The following is a 16,061-nucleotide window of genomic DNA, read 5'->3' on the forward strand; positions in this document are numbered from 1 at the left end:
CTTCCGGCTCAGGTGCCCAACGCCGAAGCCCGCGGGGCGGGCGTCCGGGAGTTCCCGGAAGTGGTCGGTCCTCTGGTTTCCGGTGCGGGTCGGGAAAAATGTCGGTGGTCGCGGTGCTGCCAGCTCTGGCGCGGGTGAGGAGAGTGGCGATTCTCGGGTCCTGGGTGGGCCGCGGTGGGGACTGAGTCTCGTCTTCCTGTGGAGTCCTGGAGGGAATCCTGACAGCCCAGGGCAAGGGCAGACTCAAGGAGAGGTCGAGCCTGCAATTTAGGAAATTCAGGTCGCTGCCACCCTTTTTTGAGCCCACTGTGTGCCTGTCTCGTAGCCTCGTTGAACCATCGGTCTTGCGGCGAGACCCAATTCAGATTTCACCTATTGACCGGGTGGAACTGGTCCGACCGCCTCTGGGCGCCCCTTCTCTCTGTTCTTAACTCTTCTCTGGTACCTATCGTGATTTTGCATCATATCATATGATCTTTCTTTTTTGATGTAAGTGTTTACCACTGTAAACCTCTCTCTTAGTACTGCTTTTTGCTGCATCTCATGATCTTTTTGTATGTTGTGTTTTCGTTTTGTCTTAAGATATTTTCTAATTTCCCTTTTGATTTCTTCTTTGACCCATTTGGACCATTGCTTGTTCAAGAGTGAGAGTGTGTTGTTTAGTTTTCACAGATTTGTGAGTTTTCCAGTTTTCCTTCTGCTGTTGATTTCTTATTTCCTTCCATTGTGGCCAGAAAATATACTTTGTATGATTTCAATGTTTAAGACTTGCTTTGTAACCTGATATGTGATCTCTCCCGGAGAATGTTCCCAGTGTGCTTGAGAAGAATGTGTATTCTGCTGCTGTTGAGTGGAATGTTCTGTGTATGTCTGTTTGGTCCATTTGGTCTGTAGTGCTCAAGTTCTCTGTTTCTTTATTGATCTTCTGTTTGGATGTTCTATCCGTTATTGAAAGTGGGGTGTTGAAATCTCCTACTGTTATTATGTTGCTGTCTGTTTCTCCATTCAATTCTTCTTGATTCTTCTGATTGATCAGGTCTGCTCCTTCTTCATATATTTGGGTGCTCTGATGTTGGTTGTATATATATTTATAATTATATCTTCCTGGTGAATTGACCCTTTTATCATTATATACTGTCCCTTTTTTATCTCTTCTGACAGTTTTTGACTTACTCTGTTTTGTTTGATGTAAGTAGAGCCATCTCTGCTCTCTCTTGGTTACAATTGACGTGGAATATCTTTTTTTTCGTCCTTTCACTTTCAGCCTGTGTGTATGCTTACATCTAAAATGAGTGTCTTGTAACAGCATATAGTTCGGTCTTGTTTTTTTAATCTATTCAGCCAGTCTTTCAGTTGAGGAGTTTAACACATTTAAATTTAAAATAATGGCTGATAGGGAAGGACTTACTCTTCCCATTTTAAGTGTTTTCTGTCCATCCTATAGCTTTGTGTCCTTCTCTTCCTCTGTTGCTGTCATGTGTTGTTTCATTGATATTTTTTTTTTTAGAGACACGCTTTGATTCCTTTCTAATTTTCTATTGTGTATTTTCTTTGTGGTTGCCACGGGGCTTACATAACACATGTTGTAGTAATCTATTTTAAGCTGATAATTTAACTTCAATCTCATACAAAAACTCTGCTGTCTTATTCCTCCCCATCTTATGTTATTGATGCCACAATTACATATTTTTATGTTGTGTATCCATTAGCTTGTTTTTATAGTTATTTTTTATGTTTTTGTCGTTTAACTTCTATACCAGAATTAGAAGTAATTGGTGCATCACCATTACAGTGTTACAGTATTCTGTATTTGTTATATATTCTGTATTTGTTACCTTTACCAGTGAGCTTTATGCTTTCCTATGCTTTCATCTTGCTCTCTAGTGTTCCTTTGGATCCTTTGGGCTTCCTGAATTTGTATGTCCATTTCTTTCCCCAGATTTGGGAAGTTTTTGGTCATTATTTCTTCAAATAAGCTTTCTGCTCCTTTCTCTTTTCTCCTTCTGGGACTCCCATGATGTGTATGTTGCTCAGCTTGACAATGTCCTGTAAGTCTCTTACCTCAGTCTTTTTCATTCTTTTTTCTTTTTTCCCTCTGATTAGGTAATTTCAAATGACCTGTCTTCAAGTTTGCTTATTCTTCCTTCTGCTTGATCAGGTCTGCTGTTTCACCCCTGTAGTGAATTTTTCAATTCAGTTGTTGTATTCTTCAGTTCCAAAATTTCTGGCGACTTCTTTTTAATATTTTCCTTTGTTGACGTTCTCATTTTGTTCATGCATTGTTTTCCTGAGCTCACTGAATATCTTGATGACAGTTGTTTTGAATTCCTTGTCTGGAAATTCATATACCTCTGTTTCTTTAGGGTCCCTTTCTGGAAATTTATTTTGTTCAGTTGATTGGGCCATGCTTCCATTTTTTCTCATCCTTTGCAACTTTGTGTTGGGATCCACACATTTGAAAAAACAGCTACCTCTCCCACTCTTTTCGGACTGGCTTTGTACAAGGAAAGACCTTCACCAGCCTGCCCTGCTAGAGAATCTGGAGGCCTCTCAAACCTTTCATGTGGATATGCCTTCTCTGGATTTGTGTGTGCAAATTCACATTTGCTGCTGCTTTTTTCAGGATCTTTGCTCCCTCTGGTGTCTGTCTGTGGTAGTGCAGGTTCTCTGGAGCTGCCGCAAGCCTCACAGCTCTTTTGTGTATCCCAGGACCCATCAGTGCTGCAGGTTGGCCAAGACAGAAACTACTGCCGTGGGCAGCTTTTTGAAAAGCAGGAACTTTGGATGCATGCTCCACTCTTTTCCTTCCCCACCCAAGAAGAAGCTGCCAAGGTCTCTTGGCTGCTTGCTGTACTGTGGGTCACCCAAAAGCTGCCCAGCTCTCTTTGTTCTTAGAGGCCCCTAGGCATCTAGAGTATGCTGGGTCCTGTTGGCGCTCTGAGAAAGGCGAGGCATAAACCAGTCGCTGAGGCAGCCCCACAAAAAGCCAGAATATTGGATGCAACATTCCAACTCTTTCCTCCCCAGGGAGAAGCCAGGAGGTGGGAGTTTTCTCCAGTTGTACTGTACTGAGCTGAGAGGAGGGACTATGATGAATGAGTGCCACGAATTCTCCTTCCAGCTTTGATCCAGCTGGTTTTGTGCTCGCCGGGGGTTCAGGAGCCTCTTAATTGGTTTCTGGATTTCTCATGAAGGGAATTGGTCTGGGTACTGTTGTTGAGTGGGGGTCTCCATGGGAGGAGAGTGTGGGGCTTCCCATTCCACCGTCTTGCTGATGTCACAAACTTCACATTGCATCTTGATAGTTTTTGCCTTTCTCTAGACAGGGAGCCTGTGAGGCATTAGGGAGCATGCTGTCACTGGGTGCTCAGATTTTAACATAGGCAAGTGACTAGAATATCAACCATACCGTTGGGAATGTGAAAAGGGGAGAAAGGGAATGTGAAAGAGGGAGAAAATATTTTTGCTGGGAGAATTTTTGGAAAGGCGCTGGTTAAGAACATGTTTATGGTTAGGGCTAGGTTCCAGTTTTAACTGCAGTTACTATTTGGGTGCCTTTGGTAAATTATTTAACCTCTTTTTTTTTTTTTTTAAAGATTTTATTTTTTTTCCTTTTTCTCCCCAAAGCCCCCCGATACATAGTTGTATATTCTTTGTTGTGGGTCCTTCTAGTTGTGGCATGTGGGACGCTGCCTCAGCGTGGCTTGATGAGCAGTGCCATGTCCGCGCCCAGGATTCGAACCAATGAAACACTGGGCCGCCTGCAGCAGAGTGCGTGAACTTAACCACTCAGCCATGGGGCCATCCCCTATTTAACCTCTTTGAGCCTCAGTTTCCTAAGCTGTAAAATGGGACAGTATAAGCCTAACTTTTTAAGGACTAAACGAGATTGAATGCATTTTTTTTTAAAGTATTCTCTTTGGTGAGGAAGATTGGCCCTGAGCTAACACCTGTTGCCAGTCTTCCTCATTTTTTTTTCTCCGTAAAGCCCAGGTACACAGTTGTATATCCTAGTTGTAGGTCATTCTAGTTCTTCTATGTGGGATGCCACCACAGCATGGCTTGATGAGCAGTGTGTAGGTCTGTGCCCAGGATCCAAACCAGCGAACCCCAGGCCTCTGAAGCCGAGCATGTGAATTTAACCACTCGGCCCGAGGCCTGCCCCAGATTGAATGCATTTAACAGCTAGTAAGTGTTGAGTGAATGACAGTGATGGCATTGTTGTTGTTATAAAGATGTTTGTGGTTTATTTGTTTCAGATGCTTGCTGTGTCAAGGCGCCACCTAGTGTCACCTTCGCTCAGCATGACAGCATTCAGATGCTTCTACAGAGGTGACAGCCCGACCGATTCCCAAAAAGACTTGATTGAAATCCCTTTGCCTCCATGGCAGGAGCGAACTGATGAATCCATAGAAACCAAAAGAGCCCGGCTGCTCTACGAGAGCAGAAAGAGGGGAATGTTGGAAAACTGCATCCTGCTGAGGTAGGGGATGGCAGTCTTGGGGTCACTTCTCTTTGACTGGAGACAGCCTTTTCAGTGTCTTTCTCTCTTTTCCTTCTTTTTAGCCTCTTTGCTAAAGAGCATCTGCACCACATGACAGAGAAACAGCTGAACCTCTATGATCGCCTGATTAATGAGCCCAGCAATGACTGGGATATTTACTACTGGGCTACAGGTACTGGACGTGATAAGCAACATAATGTGAACAATGGGCTGACTTGGGCTGGTTTGACTCTGGAATTGTATCCTAAGCAATTTTTCTTCTTTTATGTGTGCCACAGACACTCAACCTGAACACTCTTCAAATTTTTCTTGAGTGTGCAAAATTTGTTTTATTAGTTAAGGTTCTTTGTTCGCAAGCAATGGCAATCTGTTCTGTCTGACTTAAGCAAAAAGGGAATTTGGTGGAATTGTATGGGAAGCTCACAGTATCAAAGGGAAGGTTAATGGGGCCATCCCAGTGGCGCAGCAGTTAAGTTCACACGTTCCGCTTCAGTGGCCCGGGGTTCGCTGGTTCAGATCCCGGGTGCGGACATGGCACCGCTTGGCAAGCCATGCTGTGGCAGGTGTCCCACGTATAAAGTGGAAGAAGATGGACACAGATGTTAGCTCAGGGCCGGTCCTCTTCAGCAAAAAAAAAAGAGGAGGATTGGCAGCAGATGTTAGTTCAGGGCTAATCTTCCTCCAAACAACAAAGGGGGGGAAGATTGAAGAAAAACCATTCTGGGAATGGAGTGGAAGCAGACAGCTCTGTAAGTGCGTAGCAAGAGTTCCTCAGTAGTCCCACTCTGGGACTGCCTTTGTGAGGGATGAATTCTGTTTGTAGTTGGGATTAGCTTTGGCTAGGAGTAAAAAAAATCCCAAACAATAATGGCTTAAACAAGACAGAACTGTATTTCTCTTTTTCATCACAGAAGTCCAGAAGTAGGCACTTCAGAGCATACAGAGTAGCTTCAAAAAGTTGCGAGGTCCAGAATCCTCTTGATTTGCTGCTCCTTCATCCTTGGTGTGTGTCGTCTGCCTCACGATCCAAGATGGCCACTGAAGCTCTATCTGTCTTGTCCATATTTCAGCCAGGAAAAAAGTGTATAGAAGAGCATACCCCATACTCTGTGATCCTTCTCAGGAAATTGTACACCATGCTTCCATTTATTTTTCACTGGCCACAGTTCAGTCACATGATTACACCTAGCCGTAAGGAAGAAATAATATATTCTACGTGTCCAGCTAAATTGGAGATTGTATTCTCAAGGAAAAATGGGGGAAAGGTGTCAGGGGACATCTCATCCATTTGTGTTACACTCTGGGTCTCCTGTTTTTGTGTTTCCACTCAATGTTTGTATCACAGAATAGAAGCCATTCTACAGATTCCAAGTATAAAATGTGATAATGCAGCATCTAGAAGCTTATACAACCATTGGAAAGCCCCGAAGTCTAAAATGTCTGTCCTGCCCTTTAAAGAAAATGTTTGGCCCTGACTTAGAATAACACGTTTGACAGCTGTCCTTGGTGGTGTTCACAGCAGTAGTTCTTCCTTTGTGTTTTTTTTTTTTTTTTTTTTGAGGAAGATTAGCCCTGAGTTAACATCTGCCACCAATCCTCCTCTTTTTGCTGAGGAAGACTGGCCCTGAGCTAACATCTGTGCGCGTCTTCCTCTACTTTATATGTGGGACGCCTACCACAGCATGGCTTGCCAAGTTGTGCCGTGTCTGCACCCGGGATCTGAACCAATGAACCCCGGGCCGCCGAAGCAGAACGTACAAACTTAACCACTGAGCCACTGGGCCGGTCCCCCTTTTTGTGTTGTTGAGTAGACTTCCATCGAGTGATGTCCCACAGTTTGTTTATCCACTGACCAATTGAGAGACCTTAGGGTTCTTTCCAGTTTTAGCCCATTATGAATAAAGTCAATCTACACGTTGGCATACACGTTTTTGTGAACACAAGTTTTAGTTTTTCTTGGGTAAATATCCAGCAGAAGGATTGCTGGGTCACGTGATAAGTGTATGTTGAACTTGATAACAAACTTTTTCTGTAATGGACTAGGTAGTAAATGTTTTAGGCTTCGTAGGTTATACATTCTCTGTTGTAAATATTCAACCCTACTATCAGAGCATGCAAGCAGCCACAGAAAACAGGAAGACAACTGAGTGTGACTGTGTTGCAATAAAACTATCGATGACACTAAAACTGGAATTTCTTGCAGTTTTCATGTGTCACACAGTATTCTTTCGAATTTTTTTTTCCTCAACCATTTAAAAATCGTTAGCTCATGGTCCATACTAAAACAGGCAGCAGGCTGTAGTTTGCAGACTCCTGTCCTGTAAAAGGCGAGACTCAAAGACTGCATGCTGTATGATTTCATTATATGATATTCTGGAAAAGGCAAAACTGTAGGGGCAGAAATCAGACCAGTGATCGCCAGGGACTGGGTGTGAAGGGTGGGGTTGATGCTCCACATCTGTATCAGCACTTGGTATTAGCTGTGTTTGTTTTTAGCTACTCTTAAGAAGTATGTAGTGCTATATCGCTGTAGTTTTAATTGGTAATGACTAATGATATTGAGGATCTTTTCTTTTCAAGTGCTCATTTGCCATTCACACATCTCTGGTGGTGTGTCTTTTCAAATCTCCCCCCCAACCTTTTCTTTTTAATTGGCTTGTTTGTTTTCTTATTATTGAGTTGGTTTTTTTTTCAAAGATTTTGTTTTTTCCTTTTTCTCCCCAAACCCCCCGGTACATAGTTGTATATTCTTTGTTGTGGGTCCTTCTAGTTGTGGCATGTGGGACGCTGCCTCAGCGTGGCTTGATGAGCAGTGCCATGTCCGCGCCCAGGATTCGAACCACTGAAACACTGGGCTGCCTGCAGCGGAGCACGCAAACTCAACCACTCGGCCACGGGGCCAGCCCCTTCTTATTATTGAGTTTTGAGTGTTCTTAATTTATTCCAGATTCAAGGCCTTTATGAGATGTGTCTTGCAAATTTTTTCTCTCTGTCTCTGGAGACATTTTCATTTCTTTATTTTTCTTTGATGAGGAAGATTGACCCTGAGCTAACATCTGTGCCAATCTTCCTCTGTTTGTTAGTATGTGGGCCACCAGCACAGCATGGCCACTAACAGAGCAGTGGAGGCCCGCACCCAGGAACCGAACCCGGGCTGCCAAAGTGGAGCACACTGAACTTAACCACTAGGCCACTGGGACTGGCCCTCTTTTCATTTTCTTAACATTGCCTTTCAAAGAGCAGTTTTTAAATTTGGTGAAGCACAATATACTGGTTTTCTTTAGTGGGTTGTGCTTTTGGTATTGTGTCTAAGAACTCTGCCTGATCCAAAGTCACAAAGATTTTCTCTTTCCCTCTGGGATTTTATAGTTTTAGAATCAGCTGTTCAATTTCTCCAAAAAAAAATCCTGCTTGGATTTTGATTGGGGTTGTGTTGCAACAGATCGATTTGGGAAGATTCTTTTTAACAATTTAGAATCATCTGATCTATTAACACGCCATGTCTCCTTTTATTTAAGTCTTCTTTGATTTCTTTAATCAGTGTATTACCTATTCCTGCATGACAAATTACCCCCAAAACTTATTGGCTTAAAACAATCCATACTTATATTTCATGGTTTCTGTGGGTCTGGAATCCAGGCATGCTCAGCGGGGTCCTATGCTTCAGTCTGTCACGAGGTCCCCATCAAGGTGTCGGCCCAGGGTCTGGAGTCTCATTTGGATCTCAGCTAGGGAAAGATTACTTCCGAGCCCTCTCTGGTCTTGGCAGAATTCAGTTCCTCACAGGCTCTTCACCTGCGGGCCTCAGTTTCTTGCTGGCTGTTGCCTACAGGCCTCCTACAGTTCCTTGTCGCAAAGGCTTCTGCCATGGGGCAGCTTGCTTCGTCAGAGTGTGCAAGCCAAGGAGACATTAGAGTCTACCAGCAAGATGGAAGCCACAGTGTTTTGTAACCTAATCACAGAAATAATGTTCCAGCTGCCGGCCCCATGACCGAGTGGTTAAGTTTGCAATTTCATTGATTTCTACTGTTATCTTCATTATTTCCATTCTTCTTAATTTGCTCTTTTCCTAATTTCTTAAGGTGGAAGCTGAACTCATTGACTTGAGATCTTCTTTTCCACTATAAGCATTTAATGCTATAAATTACCCTCTCTAAGCACTGCTTTAGCTTCATGTTAGAAATTTGGATATGTTATATTTTCATTTAATTCAAAATATTTTGTGATTTCCCTTGTGGCTGCCTCTTTGACTCATGAGTTATTTAGAAGTATGTATTTTTTTGGTTTTTCTGCAGGGGAAGCTTCAACCCTGAGCTAACATCTGTTGCCAGTCTTCCTCCTTTTTTCTTCCTCCCCCCCGCAAAAGGCCCAGTACGTAGTTGTGTGTAGTTGTGAGTTCTTCTGGTTCTTCTATGTGAGCCACTGCCACAGCATGGCTCCTGACAGATGGGTGGTGTGGTCCCACGCCTGATCACTGAACCCAGGCCACTGAAGCGGCTGGCTCTAGACCTGTGTTTAGTTTTCAGATATTTGGGGATTTTCCAGATATTTTTCTTTTATTGATTCCATTGTGACAATAGAACACATGTTATATAATTTCACTTCTTTTCCATTTCTTGAAATTTGTTTATGGTCTGAAATGTAGGTATCTTGATAATGTTCATGTGCATTTATTTGAACATAATGTGTGTTCTGCACTTGTGAGTAAAGTGTTCTGTAAATGTCAACTAGGTCAAGTTGGTTGATACTGTTGTTCGTGTCTTCTATATTCCAACGGATTTACTCTGCACTTCTTCTATCAATTACTAAGAGAAGAGTGTTGAAATCTCCCAACTATAATGTAGATTCAGTAAGACTCCTTTCATTTCTCTCAGTTTTTGCTTTATATATTTTGAAGCTCTGTTATTACGTGAAGACACACTTAGGATTGTTATATCTTCTTGATGAATTGCCCCCTTTATCATTGTACAATGTCCATCTTTATCGCTGATAATATTCCTTGTTCTGAAGTGCCTGTTGGTAATATAGACACCCAGTTTTCTTTTGGTTAGTGTTTGCATGTTATGTCTTTTTCCATCTATATTAGTTTTCCATCGCTACGTAATAAATTACCACAAACTCAGCAACTTTAAACAACACCTGTTTATTAGTTCACAGTTCTGGAGGTCAGAAGCCATGCCCAGATCACACAGTGGGAAACCAGTGTCAGCCGTTCTACATTCCTGTCTGGAGGCTCACTCAGGGGGTTAGGAGAATTCATTTCCTTGCAGTTGTAGGACTGAGATCTCGTTGTCTTGCTAGCTGTCGATCGCTTTCAGCTTCTAGAGGCCACTCTCCGGTCCTTGCCACTTGGCTCTCTCCGGCTCAGCTATGGCAATCCTCCCTCACGCTGATTCCCTCTCGTGCTTTAAATCTCTCTGACTTGCCGTCTGCCACCAGCTGGAGGAAACTCTCCTTTAAAAGAGCTCATGTGATTAGGTCAGAACCACCTGGATAATTTCCTGTCCTAAGGTCAACTGTGTCATATAACATAACCTAATCAGGGGAGTGAAAATCGTCATATTCACAGTCCGGGGGATTACACAGGCCTTGTATACCCGGGGAGTGGGAAATACTGGGGGCCGACTCATAAGTCTGCCTGCCACACCATTCTTTGACTTTTCACTTATCTCTCTCTTTCGTATCCAATCTTATGGTCTCTGTCTTTCTATTGACGTGTTTTGGCCATTTACATATAACGAGTTATCAATGTGGTTGAATTAAAAGCTACTACCATCTTTTTGTTTGTTTCCTGTTTCTTCCATCTGTTCTTTGTTCCTTTTTACTTCTATTTCCATGGGGGTTTTTTATTTAGTACTTTTTATTTTGTTTTACCTCCACTGTTGGCTCATTATTTGTACCTGTCTTTATAATTTTTTTAGTGATTGCCCTGGGGTTTACCGTGTACGTCTTTAATTCACCACAGTCTACCTTCCGTGTTATACCTTCAGGTATTATTATACTGCTTCACGTATAATGGAAGAACTTTATAACAGTGTATGCAATTCTTCCCTCCCGTCTTTTGTGCTCTTGCTGTGTTTTACTTATGCTGTACGCCTACGCTACATTTCTATTGTTTTGCTTTAGACAATTATCTTGAGAGTGATTTAAAATACGGAAAAGAATACAAAATGTCTTTTATATTTGCCTTCATTTTAACCGTTTCTAGAGATCTTCATGTCTTTACATCAATCCATGTTTTTCTCAGTATCATAGTCCTTCTGTCTGAAGAACTTCCTTTATTAGCAGACCTTGTAGTGCAGGTCTGCTATTACAAATTCTCTCGGCTTTTGTTTGTCATTTTCGAAAGATATTTTTGGTGGATATGGAATTATAGGCTCACACTTTTTCCTTTCGGCACTTTACGTGGGCACACCTCCTTTGCTAGGCTGTTCTGTGCAGGATCAAGTCAGTCTGGTTCGGAGTTGAACCGGATTTGGGTTTGTTGTTGCTTTGATTACCTTCAGTGTTCCACCAGCTTCAAATTCTTCTGGTGTTTGCATGTGCTATTTTCTGGTTTGCATACTTTCTGACAAGAAGTAAGCTATGTCTATTCCTTTGTATGTAATGTACGTTTTCTTTTTGAATGTTTTCAGTATTTCATGTTTGGTTTTCATTTGTTCGAATATGATATGTCTGTTTGGTTTTGGTATTTATCCTGCTTGGGTATGTTGGATCTGTGTTTTTATACCTTTCATTATTGTTGGAAAACTCTCAGTCATTATCTCTTCAGATATTTCTTCTGCCTTATTTTCTCCCTCTTTTTCTTCTGGGATTCCAGTTACATTTAGGTTAGACTGTTTGATACTGTCCCAAAGCTTTTGGATTCTCTCCTTTGTGTCTTTCATTCTTCTCTTTATGTAACAGTTTGAGTAATTTGTATTAGGTAATATCTGTTGACTATCTTGCAGTTCACTAATTCTTTCCTTGACCATGTCAGATCTTATGATGAGCCTTTTGAGATCATTCTGCTTATTTGTTACTGTATTTTTATTTTTAACATTCCTTTTGACTTTTGTAGTTTCCATCTCTGCTGGAATTTCTCATCGGTTTGTACATTTTGTCTACTTTTTCCACTAGAGCCTTTAACATATTAATCATAGTTACTTTATTTGAATTCCCTGTCTAATAGTTTTAACATCTGGGTCATCCCTGAGTGTGTTTCTGTTGATTGCTTTGTTCCTTCACAGTGTGTTTTTTTTTTTCTTTTATGTGTTTGTATTTCATGATTTTTGATTGAATGTTACACATCATGAGTAAGAGAGTAAAGACCGAGATAAGTAGTATTTTTTGCCTGGAAATGGTCGTGCTGCTTCTGCTAGGCTGTTAATTTGGGGATCGAGTCAGTCTGGTTAGGAGTTAAGCTCACACTGGATTTTGTCGTTGTTTTGGTTCCCTTCAGTGCACCACCAGCCTCTATTGTTACCATGTGCTTAGGGTGGGGGCTGAGTTTCCAGAGGGTGTTTCTCAATGTTCCTGTCGTACCCTCAGCTTGCAGCCTTCCTGTATTTCTGTGCCTCACAGGGCATCACTCTCCATGCTCTGGCCCTCCCCCAGCAGTAGACTCCTGTTGTTTTGCACTTGCTGCTTGTAAGTGAGGAGGGAGGTGGGGAGGGTATTCTCTGTTATCCTGGTCGAGCTTCATCCCTGTAGCCTGGGTCTTAGGGGTGGGCTTTCTCAGTGATCCTGCCCTTCCCACAAGGGTAGAGGGTTTTTTTCTTTTACCCTTCCACCAGCCCAAATGGGTCCTCACATGTGTCCTGTAGGAGACAGGATTCACTGACCTGCTCCTAGTTGCTGAGGCTTTTGTTCTGTAGAGGAGAAGGGCTGGGCTGGGCTTTATGCTTCTTTTTGCAGTGTCGGCCGTTCCCCTCCTGGCATGAATCACTGAGGGAGGCTCTCTCCAGCCCCCTGTCTGGACCCTGTCTTTGTCGGGAGCATACTCAGTGGCAGTTTGTTGACAAGAACCTGAAGGTGGGTGTGAACTCCCCTGTGTCTGTGGCTCCCAGGGGTTTTATGCTCTCACATTAGCCTACACTTGGCTGTTAGCAGTTCATCAAGGTGAGGGGCTGGCCCCATCGCTGAGTGGTTAAGTTCACACGCTCCACTTTGGCAGCCTAGGGTTTTGCCGGTTCAGATCCTGGGTGCGGACATGGCACTGCTCATCAAGCCGTGTTGAGGTGGCGTCCCACATAGCACAACCAGAAGGACCCACAACTAGAATATACAACTGTGTACTTGGGGGCTTTGGGGAGAAGAAGGAAAAAAAAAATATTGGCAACAGATGTGAGCTCAGGTGCCAGTCTTTAAAAGAAAAAGAGTTTCAGCTGAATTCTTACCTGTATGTATGGTGCCGAGTGTCTCTTCTTCCTTTGTCCTGTCTCAGGTGAGCAAGTGCTCGTGTCCACTTTCTCTTTTGAGGGGCTTCTCTTTCCTTAGATTTTATTCTACTTGGTTGCCCTGTGACCTCAGCTCTCTGATGACTTGCAAGTTGCAATATTTGTAGTTTAACTTTTTCTCGTTAGGGTGAGAGCAGTGTTCTTGCCAACTTTCAGCATCCTAGGGGGAAGCCTAAACCTTGATCTTTTTGTGTGTGTGTGTGGCTGTGTTCTAATAAAACTTTATTTACAAAAACAGGTGGTGGGCCACATTAGGACTGTGGGCCATAGTTTAACAACTCCTGCTCTAGATGCTTATTAGTAAAGCCCAGTAAGCACTTACATTTTTTAAACAGTGTGCATAAAAATAAAGAATAACAAAGGAGGATTTGCTCTACCAGGTATTAGTCTGTACTGTAAAGCTATAACAATTAAAATAATGTAAAATTGGTACAAGCACCACTGAAAGATTACTGAGCATAGGAGAGAGCCTAGTATATACAAAAATTTATGTAATATGGGAATCTACAAATCAGGAAGGGATAAGATGAATTACTTAATAAATCGTGTTGGGAAAGTTTGCAATTTGAAAAATAAAAAGATGTAATTCAATATATAAACCTTTTACTTTTGTTTTTTCTTTCTTTCTTTATTTTTTGGTGAGGAAGATTGGCCCTGAGCTAACATCTGTTGCCAGTCTTCCTCTTTTTGCTTGAGGAAGATTGCTGCAGAGCTAACTTCTATGCCAATTTTCCTCTATTTTGTATGTGGGTCGCCACCACAGTGTGGCTTGATGAGCAGTGTGTAGATCTGTGCCCAGGAACCAAACCTGTGAACCCTGGGCTGCTGAAGCAGAGCATGCGAACTTAACCACTATGCACCCAGGCCAGCCCTAAACCTCCTTGATCTTATTTTGATTGTCACAGAGAAACAGATGCCAGACCCCCACCCAATGTCAGGCCCTGTGCTGAGTGAGGGGACTCAGACTTTGTTTGGAGTACTTCCCTCTCCTAGCATTATAGTTGGTCTTGATAGGAGGCTCATTCCAGAGCACCTTACATCAGCTTTCCCAGTGGGAGGCTTTGCTTGTAATTTAAGTGAGTGTCTCACAGGTGGAAGGAAAAGCTGGAGGTGAACGGCCTACTGCCAGACTGCCTGCCTCTGGACTCAGGCTGGCCTTCTCATGCCTTCGCTCTGTGTCTTTCTTGCCTGTCCATTCAAATCTGGTTCTCCAGGTTTATGTCAGTTTTGCATGCCTCTAATAACCTTCCAATAAGTTCCCTTTGGCTTAAGTTTACTGGAGTTATTAGTTTCTGTCACTTATAACCGAGGACTTTTGCCTCAGGAAATTGGGGAGGGGGGAGGGAACACAATACCCAGAAAACAACTGAAATACCAAATGCAGAGCCAAATAGTACAGCCAAGATTGGACAGGCCAGGGGTCAGCCAACTTGTTCCTAAAAGCCCAGAGTCAATACCTTAGGCTTGCGGCCATGTGGTCTCCGTTGCAACTGTTAACTCTGCCATCATAGCACGAAAGCAGCCACGGACAATATGGAACAAGTGGGAGTGGCTGCTCCAGAGAGCTGTGTACAAATACAGGCTGCCATAGGTTGCCAGCTCCTGGTATAGGCTGCCTTGTGTATTTGGAGGAAGAATGGAGAGGTCTGTGTATCGACTGTGCTTCTTGGCCAGGACCGCAGTTTCAAGTTTCAAGATCCTTCTACCTGAGTATTGACTGGCCAACACACGTAATTCTTTTTGCCTGTTCTTCTCTTGCAGAAGCAAAACCAGCCCCAGAAATATTTGAGAATGAAGTCATGGCACTGCTGAGAGACTTTGCGAAAAACAAAAACAAGGAGCAGAGACTGCGTGCCCCCGATCTCGAATACCTCTTTGAAGAGCCCCACTGAGCTGGGCGCCTCCGCCTGCCTGGCCTCAGTCTGTGAACCCGCATGGCTTATGATGGATCCCGGCCCTGTTTTCCCACTTGTCCCTAGACACTCAACCCGCCCGGACCGTTCATCCTGCCTCAAAGGATGGACCCATCTCGCTCCCAGGACGTGTAAATGTTCAGTGTGTCTCATTCCGACGCTTTGTTCGGTCCTAGGCCTCAAAAGCAGGATGTCAGTGTTGCCAGCCTCGGCCACAGGAGGGCACTATAGGGGAAGCTATTGTGCTGGCTCCTGGCTTCAGGCGCCGCGTGTGCTCTGTGAAAGGAGGCGGCGGCTGCCGGTGCTGGGTGGAAAGCGCCCTGAGCAGCCCAGAGCTTTGTTCCTGTGAAATCCCCCCTTTCCAGTCCGATCTGGTTCTTTCTGCCAAGGGAAGCTGATCAAAGCCCCCTGAGCTGAGCCCTTCAAAGGCACAGCAGGCAGAATGAGGGCAGCGAGCAGGAACGGGGCGGGCCTGCTGCTCAGGAGTCAACATACCCATCAGGTTTTCCTTGAAATGTTCACTCTGGAAACAGAACCATAATGGAATATTAAAGAATATCTAAGAAAGGAAAATCACAATTCCCCAACCCTCACACAGTCATTTTCATTCTGTCTGTTCCCATATATTTCGGAGTCCTATGTTTATAGAGTTTTACAAGGTCGCAATCATGGATTTTATCTCCACAGAGCGCTATAGCAACTTTTTCTATATTTCCCATCTTTGTAATTATTTTAGTTGACAAAATAATGTCACGGAAGAAATAATATGTCAGAATGAATTAGTTGAAAGTGTTTAGCCTTTGGGCCAGAAGACTTCTGCCTTGCCAGAGGCCGTCTCACTAGGAGAATTTGCCGTGGGAGTTGTAAGCCAGTCAGAACGGTCATCACCAGGACTGGGCCAGGAGCATCTGAAGGGGTGGGCCTGCGGAAGCCAGGCTGGCATTGAGAAGCAGATGTTGGTGATCATTAGAGCTGCATGCAGGGAGGAGGTGCACGTTTCCAGTGTGACTGAGCTACGGGGTCCCCCAGGGCTGCCTCATGGTCCTGCCTGCCCCCCCAGTGTCTCTGGCTAAGGAGAGAAGGGAAGAGAACCAGCCTTTACTCACGTGATCTCATTCAAGCTTCTCAGCCCTCTTGCAGACAAGCGGTGTCACACCTACTTTGTAGATGAGAAAGTGGGCTCAGAGAGAGTAATATGTCCAAGGT

At 43.6% G+C, this 16,061-nt stretch overlaps 1 protein-coding gene across 1 annotated transcript; it reads left to right on the forward strand.

Moving 5' to 3' along the window:
• The first annotated feature begins 3 nt into the window (after positions 1-3).
• Positions 4-15,434, forward strand: SDHAF2 (succinate dehydrogenase complex assembly factor 2). Its single transcript, XM_014866890.3, has 4 exons — positions 4-134; positions 4,260-4,483; positions 4,567-4,676; positions 14,704-15,434. The coding sequence occupies exons 1-4, from the start codon at positions 99-101 to the stop codon at positions 14,832-14,834; spliced, it is 501 nt and encodes a 166-aa protein (XP_014722376.2). The 5' UTR covers positions 4-98; the 3' UTR covers positions 14,835-15,434.
• The last annotated feature ends 627 nt before the right edge of the window (positions 15,435-16,061 follow it).

Source organism: Equus asinus, chromosome 17 (assembly GCF_041296235.1).
Source record: "Equus asinus isolate D_3611 breed Donkey chromosome 17, EquAss-T2T_v2, whole genome shotgun sequence".
Classification (NCBI taxonomy): domain Eukaryota; kingdom Metazoa; phylum Chordata; class Mammalia; order Perissodactyla; family Equidae; genus Equus; species Equus asinus.